The following is an 11,847-nucleotide window of genomic DNA, read 5'->3' as shown; positions in this document are numbered from 1 at the left end:
GCACCGGGTTCCAGAAGCCTGCCCATGCAACAGGGACAGATCCCAATTCCCCTGCCTGGGTGTCGCCCAAACAGTTCCAGCCAAACAACCATCTTCCGTATCCAGAGGGCCTAGTCCAGTCCCATGGGGGCTCCACAGCCACCAGTGCACAGTTCATGGGCCTCCAATAGGGTGGCTGGTCATCTCTGCGCATCTTCCCATTATGATCTCGACATCCCTCACCTGCCATATCTCTCCTTTCTCTCATCAATTGTATTCCCAGAGCTCAGCCTGTTGCCTGGCCATGGATCTCTGTATCTGCCTCCATCAGTCACTGAACAAAGACTCTATGATGACAGCTAGGTTATTTGCTAGGTTGGTCACCAGAGTAGACTGGTCCAGGTACCCTCTGGACCACTGCCAACAGACCAAGACAGGGTCAACCTTGTGGATTCCCGAGAGCCTCCCAAGCACCCTGCCTCTTCCTATTTCCATGATGCCCTCATCTATCATGGTATATTCCTTCCTGCCCTCCCACTCTGTCCCTGTTCCAGCTTGACCCTCACATTTCCCTATGTTCTCATTCCCCACTCCTCATCCTCTGCCACCCCTCCACACCCAGTCCACTCATGTAGATCTCATCCACTTCTCCTTCACAGGGTCATCCATGTGTCCCTCGTAGGGTCTTTCCCTGTTAGCTAGCCTCTCTGGAGCTGTGGGTTGCAGTCTGGCCATCCCTTACTTCACATTTAGTATCCACTTATAAGTGAGTACATACTATGTTTGTCCTTCTGAGTCTGGGTTACCTCACTCAAGATGATATTTTCTAGTTCCTTCCATTTCCTGCAAATTTCATGATATCATTGTTTTTTACTGCTGAGTAGTACTCCATTGTGTATATGTGCCATATTTTGTTTATCCATTCTTCAGTTGAGAGGCATCTAGGTTGTTTCCAGGTTCTTGCTATTATGAATAATGCTGATATGAACATAGTTAAGCATGTGTCCTTGTGGTAAGATTGAGCATTCCTTGGATATATGCCCAGAGTGGTATAACTGGGTCTTGAGGAATACTTATTCCCAATTATCTGAGAAACTACCATACTGTTTTCCAGAGTGGCTGTACAAGTTTGCATTCCCACCAACAGTGCGAGAATGTTCCACTTTCTCCACATCCTCTCCAACATAAGCTGTCTTCAGTGTTTTTGATCTTAGCCATTCTGACAGTGTAAGATGGTATCTCAGAGTTGTTTTGATTTGCATTTCCCTGATGACTAAGGATGTTGAGCAATTCCTTAAATGCCTTTTAGCCATTTGAGATTCTTCTCTTGAGAATTCTCTGTTAAGCTCTGTAGCCCATTTTTTAATTGGATTGTTCAGTATTTTGAAGTCTAGCTTTTTGAGTTCTTTATATATTTTGGAGATAAGCCCTCTGGCAGATGTGGGGTTGGTGAAGATCTTTTCCCATTCTGTAGGCTGTTGTTTGGTCTTATTGACCATGTCCTTTGCTCTACAAAAGCTTCTCAGTTTCAGGAGGTCTCATTTAGTAATTGTTGCTCTCAGTGTCTGTGGTACTGGTGTTATATTTATGAAGTGGTCTCCTCTGCCAATTTGTTCCAGACTACTTCCTACTTTCTCTTCTATCAAGTTCAGTGTAACTGGATTTAAGTTGAGGTCTTTGATCCATTTAGACTTAAGCTTTGTGCATGGTGACAGATATGGATCTATTTGCAATCTTCTGCATGTTGACATCCAGTTATGCCAGCACCATTTGTTGAAGATTTCTTATTTCCATGGTATGGTTTTGGCTTCTTTGTCAAAAATCATATGTTCATAGCTGTGTGGATTAGGGTCAGGGTCTTCAATTCGATTTCATTGGTCCACATGTCAGATTTTATGCAAGTATCAAGCTGTTTTTATTACTATAGCTGTATAATAGAGCTTGAGGTCAGGGATCATGATGCCTCCAGAGGTTGCTTTATTATACAGGATTCTTTTAGCTATTCTAGGTTTTTTGTTTTTCCATATAAAATTAAGTATTGTTCTTTCCAAGTCTGTGAAGAATTGTGTTGGGATTTTGATGGGGATTGCATTAAATCTCCATATTGCTTTTGGTAAAATTGCCATTTTTACTATGTTGATTCTACGTATCCATGAGCATGGGAGATCTTTCCATTTTCTGATATCTTCTTCAATTTCTTTCTTCAGAGACTTAAAGTTCTTATCATACAGGCATTTCACTTGCTTAGTTAGAGTTACCCCAAGGTATTTTATATTATTTGTGGCTATTGTAAAGGGTGATGTTTCTATGATTTCTTTATCAGCCCCTTTTTCATGTATATATGTTTTGATGAACCATAGTAATTCTTGAAATTCTATAATAATAATTTAAACTAGAAAATCATTTCATATGTCCTCAATAATTGGGTTAACTTCTTTGCTTTTTTGATTTCATCTATTTAAAAATGTTTGAACTGTGTTTATGTGTACATCCTTTTTCCATGAGGTGTATGTGGCAGTGAGAGGACAGCTTATACATGTCTGTTATCTACTTATCCTATGAAAGTTCTAGAGATGAAATCCAGGGAATCATTTGGAATCCAGTGACCTCAATGGCAATTGATTGGGTATTAAAATTATTTATGTATGTGCTGGTATGTGAGTGTGCATATGCCACATACCACTAATGTAGAAGAGGAGAAAAATTTGTAGTAGTGATATGGGTTTCTTAGAGTTTGAACTCAGTACATAAGGATTAACAGCAACCATGTTTACTCACAAAAACTATTCTCTGACATTCATTTGTTGTTCTGAGAAAGTTTTATGAACAGATATTTAGTCCTGATAATAAACTATCTCATTCCATCTGCAATAAAAACAAAAACAAAAACAAAGACAGCAGTATATCATTTTCATATGCAAATAAGTTTTATTATTCAATTTCTCCTATATTCCACTATATTTCAATGAAAACCTATTTACAACATGAAAAGACAATATGTTACTGATGTAGTATATCAACTAATCTTATTTGAGCATCAATGAGACTGCTCTGTTAGAAATGTCTGTATTGTGTAAAGCTGTGACCTAATCTTGATCACCATATGAGGATGGACAAAAGTAGACCCCACAAAATTGTCTTCTATTCTCCACATTTCCATTATGACTTACATTTCACACACACACACACACACACACACACACACACACACACACACAAGCATGCACATACACCAGAAAAAAATTTAATGTAGTGCTCACCTCAGCAGTATGTATACTAAAATTGAAACAATACAGAGAAGATTAGCATGGTCCCTGTGCAAGGATAACATGCAAATTCATGAAGCATTCCATATTTTTACAGATGTTATGCAGATACTAAGAGACCATGGATGCCAGCCCAGGCTATTATACCCAGCAAAACTCACAATCAACATAGATGGAGTAAACAAAATATTCCATGATAAAGCCAAATTTAAACAATAAATTTAAACAGTGTCTCTGACTCAGCCTTCCACTTCCCAGAATTCTTCTCCTCCTTGTCCTACCTATACTTCCTCCTGCCTGACTACTGGCCAATCAGTGTTTTATTTACTAACCAATCAGAGCAACACATTTGCCATACAGAACACCCCACAGCAGTACACCATGAAAGCAGTGCTAAGAGGAGAAAATTCACAGCTCTAAATACCCACATAAAGAAGTTGGAGAAATCTCACACTAGTGACTTAACAGCACAACTGAAAGCTCTAGAACAAGAAGAGGCAAACTCACCCAGGAGAAATAGACACCAGGAAATAATCAAATTGAAGGCTGAAATCAACAAAAGAGAAACAAAGAGAATAATACAAAGAATCAATGAAACAAAGAGTTGGTTCTTTGAGAAAATCAACAAGACAGATAAGCCCTTATCCAAATTAACCAAAAAGCAGAGAGAGAGAGAGAGAGCATCCAAATTAACAAAATCAGAAATGAAAAGGGGGAAATAACAAAATACAATAAGGAAATCCAGAGAATCATCAGGTCATACTTCAAAAACCTGTACTCCACAAAATTGGAAAATCTGAAAGAAATAGATGATTTTCTGGATAGGTACCCCATACCAAAGTTAAATCAAGACCAAACAAACTGTTTAAATAGACCAATAACCCCTAAGGAAATAGAAATGATCACCAAAAGTCTCCCAACAACAACAACAAAAAAAAAAGCCCAGGACCAGATGGTTTCAGTGCAGAATTCTACCATATTTTCAAAGAAGAGCTAATACCAATACTCTTCAAATTGTTCCACACCACAAAAACAGAAGGAACATTACCAAATTCTTTTTATGAGGCTACCATTACCCTGATACCCAAACCACACAAAGATGAAACAAAAAAAAGAGAATTACAGACCAATCTCCCTCATGAACATTGATGCAAAAATACTCAATAAAATACTGGCTAACCGAATCCAGGAACACACTAAAAAGTTATCCACCATAACCAAGTAGGCTTCATCCTAGGGATACAAGGATGGTTCAATGTACAAAAATCTGTCAATGTAATATACCACATAAATAAACTGAAAGAAAAAAAACCACATGATCATCTCAATGGATGCTGAAAAAGTCTTTGACAAAATCCAACATCCCTTCATTTTAAAGGTTCTAGAGAGATCAGGAATACAAGGAACATACCTAAACATACTAAAGACAATTTACAACAAGCTGACAACCAACATCAAAGTAAATGGAGAGAAACTCAGGATCAAGACAAGGCTGTCCACTCTCCCCATACTTATTCAATATGGTACTTGAAGTTCTAGCTAGAGCAATAAGACAACAAAAGGAGATCAAGGGGATACAAATTGGAAAGGAAGAAGTCAAACTTTCATTATTTGCAGACGATATGATAGTATACATAAGTGACTCCAAAAATTCTACCAGGGAACTCCTACAGCTGATAAACTCCTTCAGTAAGGTGGCAGGATACAACATTAACTCAAAATGATCAGTAGCCCTCCTATATACAAGAAATTTTTATATTTGACTTTTACTTTGACTGATGTATTCATTTCTTCTATTATATCCCCAGTGCCTGAGATCTTTTCTTCCAACTCTCTATTATATTGGTGAACCATGGCTCTGTACTTCCTGTTTGTAGTCCTAAATTTTTTGTTTCTGGAATTCCCTCAGTTTCTGTTTTCCTTATTGTTTCAGTTTTCATTTTCATGTCTTAAACAATTTTGTTTCCTTTAATGATTAGTTTGTTTTATCTTGGGATAATTTACATTGTTTATTGGTTTACTCCAGTTGTTTGTGTTTTCCTAGCTTTCTTGGAGGAATTTATTGATTTCCTCCAATTGTTTGTTTGTTTATCCTTTCATGAATTTACTTAAGGTATTCATTCATTTTCTTTTTAAGGGGCTCTATCATCTCCATATATTTGGTTTTAAGGTTTTTTTCCCTGTATTTCAACTATGTTAGATTATTCAGGGCCTGCTGTGGTAGGATAGCTGGGCTCTGGTGGTAACATATTGCCCTGGCTGTTATTAATTATGTCCTTATGTTAGGCATTAGGTTTGGGGTGATTATAGGTCAAGGTGATGGTTTCTGACTTTATCTTGGTTAGATGGGAGTTTTGTTCCTGGGTTTCTGTTTCTTCTCTTGAGTTTCAGAGTATATGTTTGCTGAATGTTTCCTTTTTTCCTGGACTTATTGAATTGTGTGTTCAAGGGAGAATACATGCTGGTGTTGGAAACTAGGGGAAGGGGAGATGAGGGGTTGATGATCTTTGGGATCTACAGGAGACATGGAGAGTGGAGAGGGGAAGCTGCCTCTGGTGGCCTACTGCAGTAATAGGAGCAACTGTTAAAATCAAGTCTGGGATGACAGATAATATGGTAGATCTGTGGAAAGCCTTCAGGAAGATATGACAATTAGTTGATCAAGGGTGCTGCCCTAGTTGGGTGCTTTGACATAGATATGAGGTGGGAAGGGAAGGGCAGGTGGAGATAGTCTTTGGATTTCACAGGAATTATGAACAGGTGGAGGAGAAGCTGCAGCTGAAGTTCTGTTGCAGCCCTAGGGACAGCCCTGAGTATTGGATATTGGGTAATAGAGATTGGGGAAGGTCTATGGGTAGCCTGGTCTCATACCCAACATCTTAATACTGATTCATCAAGTTCCCAGCGTTCATTTATTTACTTCTTTCTTTATTTTTGTTTCTGTTGTTATTTAATCTGTAAAAGACTTAGCTTATTGGATAAAAAGTACTCTGTGGGCAGTGCATGACTCTCAGCAAATATTCTTCTTGGGGTTGACCTTAGTTCAGAAACCAACACTCAAGTTGAGAGGCTCATAACCACCTGCTCTTTCAGATCCAGGGATCCGACACACTCTTTGGTATGTCACTTGTACACACATAGAAAACCTCTCTCACACTTAAACCTATAAATAAAAATGAGGATATACTTGTTTTCAAAAATGCTTATGACTTATAAAACAATTAGCGGAAAACAGGTTGCTTTAGGTATATAATACAAATCATACAACATTGATTTAAAAATCTCTTATCCAGCACTTGATTTGAAAATTTTTCATTTTCACACTCTGATGCAGACTTACATCCAGTCATCAATCATAGGAAACAAAAGGATTTTTAAATGATCCTAACAGACATCTTTCCTTTATTAAAAGATAATGAGATAATTTCAGTACTCAAAAACTTTTCCTATAATGTAGAACTATCAGACTTCAAGTGAACCCATCCAGTGTTGCTAGAACAGTCCTTCTCACTCAACCTATTTTCTATTATTGGCTATGGAGAGAACTGGGATGCAGAAAGTAAGTGGTGGTCAGTGATTTTTTTATCTTGATTTTCATTATAATCTTACAGTTCTTGTTCAAGAGACCATGTTAACTATGTAGGTCTCTCTTTGTGTCTCCTTTATTCAGTTGTACCATCTAGTTTTGTCAATTTTTTATTAGTTATAATTTGGTTATATCTTTTTCTGCAAAATGATGGACCTCCCCCTATTTTTATTTTCTGAAAAATTACTATATTATGTTATGAGTTCCTTGAGTTTATTGATTTGGAGACTTTCTGAGGAGAAACAGCATTAGTTTACTCTTTTTGATCTTAGAAGCTTGTTTCTCCTCACTTCTTGTCATACATGTGTTTACCTGTTGTTACTATCATCAATGTTTGCATTGTTGCTATTTAAGTTATTGACATTGTTGATAAATTGGCTTTTGGTTTTTAAAACCTCATATATTATTGTCTCTGTGTCCTAGTTATTTTCACCTGTCAACATACAGAGCCTATAGTCACCTGTAGGAACCTCAGTTGAAGATGTGACCCATCAGAACGGCTGGGTGCTATGTCTTTGAGAGATTTTGTTGATTGCTGATTGATGTATGAAGGCCCTCCCAGTGAGGGTACAATATCCCTAAGAAAGTTGGCCTGGGCTGGATAAGAGAGCTAGCTGAGCATGACACAATGACCACGTAACAGAGAAAGCTACTAAACAATAGTTTAGTTAAATGATTTTTGTCTCTATTTGCTAGCTTGAACTTCTATTCTAAGTTCCCACAATGATGGATTGTGACCTGGCAGAATCAGCCAAATAAACCCATTCATTACCTGTGGTGCTTTTGGGTAGATAACTCAATCACAACAAGAAACAAGGTAGAACATAATATGGTACACCAAAAGTGATTTTGTTCCTGCAAAGGACAAGGGAATGATGACTTTTGCCAAAAGGTTAAATATATCCATCCAGATTTACATGCCTCAGACTCTCCCATGTAAGTACTGGCAATTGGGCCCACTTATATGCAAGATCAACAAGAGCTCTTAACTTCTGAGCTTTCTCTCTTGCACTGTGTTGATTATTTATGATCAACATTTATATTACTATTGGTTTCATCTGTCTATTTGTAACTGTTTAAATGCATAGTTCCTTTTGGTAAGATTTACTAAGGTTACCATTTAAACTGAAGTAATTCAGGTATCTAGAAAATGAATACAGAGCTCAAGTGATTATGTAACTCTTTGTAGAAACTACATTAAAAAAAACTCTGAATTCTTCCTATCATTTTTGTTTATTTGATTGATTTTTGCAGAGGAGATAGGTTCTTAATTTTTACTTCTTGCTCTCCTAGAACTGATTGCATAGTATAGGCTAGCTTTCAACTTAGAGGCAGATATACCTGCCTCTTTTACCTTCATGCTGGGATTAAAGGCATGAATCAGTACACTCAGCTTGCTCATCTTTTTTTGTAGTTAGTAACTATTCATACAGTTTCTCTAACATGTAATCAGTACTAGTGATGATTTATCTTGTCTCTCTATTTGTTAATATATATTCTCTTGCAAGGTGATATCCCATTGAGAGCGTTCAGGAATGGTAGAGGTAAGTGCCCTATTCAATTTCCTTCTAAAGTGGCTAAATGATTATATTATAATGTCTGTATCATAGAATAAGTGTTTGAAATACCAGAATTATATGACTATATTGTTAAAGAAGCCTGCATTTACAATGATGTCAGTATCATATGTCTTGTTGTATGCATATGCATGACATTTATTTATGGCAAATTTTAGGATGCAGTGACCTATAATGATGTGCATGTCAACTTCACTCAGGAAGAGTGGGCTTTGCTGGATCTTTCCCAGAAGAATCTCTACAAAGATGTGATGGTGGAAACTTACAGAAACCTCACTGTTATAGGTAATACTATAAATTTTTCTTCACATTTTAAAATAAGAAGACAGCTGGTTTCTGGTTATGAATACTCTTCTGTAATTTTGAATGAGTCTGAGAAAGAATGAGCTGAAAATATCAAACATAGCTGTAAGGATCATTGAAGGGAGTAACTTTAATTTTGCACAATTTTCAATAATAGTTCATATATTCTGGTACTATATTTTAGGCTACAAGTGGGAAGATAATATTGAAGAACATTGTCAAAGTTTTTGAAGACATGAAAGGTAATTCTCATGTGCAATCTGATACAAATGTGCCTCTGTAGATAATTTAATGTATCTGTAACTTTTAAATAATAGCATCAGTGTAAATAATTACAGTTTAATGTATATTGATGATCATTAAATGATTTCAAAACCATATACCTCAATGGCAAGTGAATTGTATTTTCATGTCATTCTTTCAAGAATGAAGACAAGGTATCAATGCCTTAACAGATATCACCATTGGAATCATAGCTCCATCAGAGCTATGATGTAGAACTGTCTATCCGTTTAGTTTCCTACTATTTATATTAAAAAGTTATGCTCATTAAATATGTAATAAGATTATGTTCAAAACCTTCTAATAAGCAAACAGTTCACAGTAAAATATTGTTACTCGAATATTTGTTCTGACTTTGCTAAATTTAGTGAGAAGAGTAGTTAGAGTCAAGAGTTAAGAGGTGGTTATTGTGGAGGAACCTTAATCCCCATACCACATGTTGATGAGGAACAGAAAGTCAAACTGTAAATGAAATGTGGAAACCTTTTAGTTTTTATTCTTCTGTTAACAGGTATACCATATGTCACTTTGAAATTATGAATATAGGGACATGGAAAGAAGCAATATACATTTCTCCATCTCAGAACAGTTAGAATACATGTAGTAAGCCCCATGTTGAGTAGACTTGTTGAATGTAATGCAAGTTTACAAAAAAAAATGGTTTTCCAGCTTCATTGGGAATATATCTACAAACACACTGCAGAGAGTACCAGGATTGCTTGTATTTGTCCTGGTTCACTTTGGAAATGTAGCAGGACTCATAGTATAGGAAATGTTGTCAATGAAAGAAGTGAGATAAATGTCTGAATTCATCCAGTTCTCTTCCATGGTGTGAAAAAAATCTCATAGAGAAAACAAATGCCATCCATATGAGCCAGGTAATAAAGGATCTTGCCATCAGAGGAATCTTCAAGTATGCAAAACAATCCTTAATAATGGGGAAAAACATAAGTGTAAATAATGGGCTAAAATCTTAAGAACTTATTTCTTTTTACATTTATACCAAATTGTAAAATAAATACATACAGCTATACAGACTCAACATTGTAATGAATGTGGTAAATCTTTTACATGCATTAATTTTCCTTGCAGGCATGAAAGAAATCATACTACAGAGAAACCTTCTGAATATACTCCATGTGGTAAAGCCTTTGTATATCAGAGTCTTCTCCCAAAGCATGAGAGAACACATACTGGAGATACACCATATGAATGTAATCAATATATTAAAGTCTTTGCATATCCCACTCATCCTCAAAGGAAGGAAAGAACACATACTGGAGTGAAATCCTATAAATGTAATCTTTGTGGTAAAGCCTTTTCATGTAACATGACTCTTCAAGTGCATAAAAGGACACATACCAGAGTGAAACCCTATGAATGTGATCTGTGTGGTAAAGCCTTTTCACGTCACAATATTTTTCAAGTGCATAAAAGAAAACATACTGGTGAGAAACCCTGTGAATGTAATCAGTGTGGTAAAATCTTTGGAAGTCACAGTACTTTTCATGTGCATAAAAGAAAACATTCTGGAGAGAAACCCTATGCATGTAATCAGTGTGGTAAAGCCTTTGCACAACACATTCATCTTCAAAGTCATGAAAGAACACATACTGGAGAGAAACCCTATGCATGTAATCAATATGATAAAGCCTTTGGAAAACAAGAACATCTTCAAAGGCATAAAAGAACACATACTGGAGAGAAACCCTACAAATGTAATCAGTGTGGTAAAGCCTTTGCACAATATAGTCATCTTCAAAGTCATGAAAGAACACATACTGGAGAGAAACCCTATGAATGTAATCAGTGTGGTGAAGCCTTTACTCGTCACAATGCTCTTCAAGTGCATAAAAGAACACATACTGGAGAGAAACCCTATGAATGTAATCAGTGTGGCAAAGCCTTTGCACAACATGATGATCTTCAAAGTCATGAAAAAACACATACTGGAGAGAAACCTTATGATATAATTAGTGTGGTGTAGCCTTTGTATATCACAATCATCTTCAAAGGCATAAAATAACACATACTCGAGAGAAACGCTATGAATTTAATTAATGTGGTAAAGCCTTTGCTTATTGGACTTCTCTTCAATTGCATGGAAGAGCACATACTAGAGACAAACCCTATGAATGTAATCAATGTGGTAAAGCCTTTGCACATCACAATAATCTTCAAGTACATAAAAGAATACATGCTGGAGAGAAACCCTATGAATGTAATTAATGTGTTAAAGCCTAGTCACAACACAGAATCACCCTTTTACTAAAAGTAAAACTTTCAGTGTGTAATTGAGCTCTTAAATTCTTTGAGTATAACATTAGACACTGATGATCTGAGAAAATTCATTCCAAAGTGAATCTGAATATATATGAATTGGTATGATCTTCAGCCAACATACTTACATTCAATTATACAAGTTTATTTATTCTGGAGAAAAGTATCTGATATGTGTCAATAATCTGTTTAAACGTTATGATGTTTGTATTTTGTTTACACCTGGAAACTTATATGGACAAAAGGGCTATTAGTTTATATAATAAGGTAATCCTCTTAGATATTATACTTCTTTTTAATCACATGAGATAATGAATCCAGGTGTAATAGTTTATAGATGTGTATTGTTGCCTTTTCTCATGCTTTGATAAACCATCATGTCTAAGTGAACTTACAAAAAGGTTTCATTTGGCCCTTGGTTCCAGAGCAATACATGAACCCTGTTGAAGTAGCATGGAAACAAGCGTTAGACATGGCAGCTAAAGCAAGAGGCTAAGAAGTCACATTCTTTACCTGTAGCATCAAGCAGAAAGTACAAATTAGAAATGCTGTGCTGACGTAAATACAAAGGCCA

At 36.2% G+C, this 11,847-nt stretch overlaps 1 protein-coding gene and 1 non-coding gene across 2 annotated transcripts; both read left to right on the top strand.

The window, feature by feature from the left end:
• Positions 1-3,231: 3,231 nt before the first annotated feature.
• LOC131895396 (U6 spliceosomal RNA) lies at positions 3,232-3,338 on the top strand. Its single transcript, XR_009375158.1, has one exon. It is a non-coding gene; the product is annotated as a U6 spliceosomal RNA (small nuclear RNA).
• A 6,756-nt stretch (positions 3,339-10,094) lies between these two features.
• LOC131895188 (zinc finger protein 120-like) lies at positions 10,095-11,198 on the top strand. Its single transcript, XM_059245610.1, has one exon. The coding sequence runs from the start codon at positions 10,324-10,326 to the stop codon at positions 10,978-10,980; it is 657 nt and encodes a 218-aa protein (XP_059101593.1). The 5' UTR covers positions 10,095-10,323; the 3' UTR covers positions 10,981-11,198.
• The last annotated feature ends 649 nt before the right edge of the window (positions 11,199-11,847 follow it).

This window comes from Peromyscus eremicus, chromosome 18 (assembly GCF_949786415.1).
Source record: "Peromyscus eremicus chromosome 18, PerEre_H2_v1, whole genome shotgun sequence".
Taxonomy (NCBI): Eukaryota; Metazoa; Chordata; class Mammalia; order Rodentia; family Cricetidae; genus Peromyscus; species Peromyscus eremicus.
Note: the sequence above shows the minus strand (reverse complement) of the source record. Positions and strands in the feature narration are given on the sequence as shown.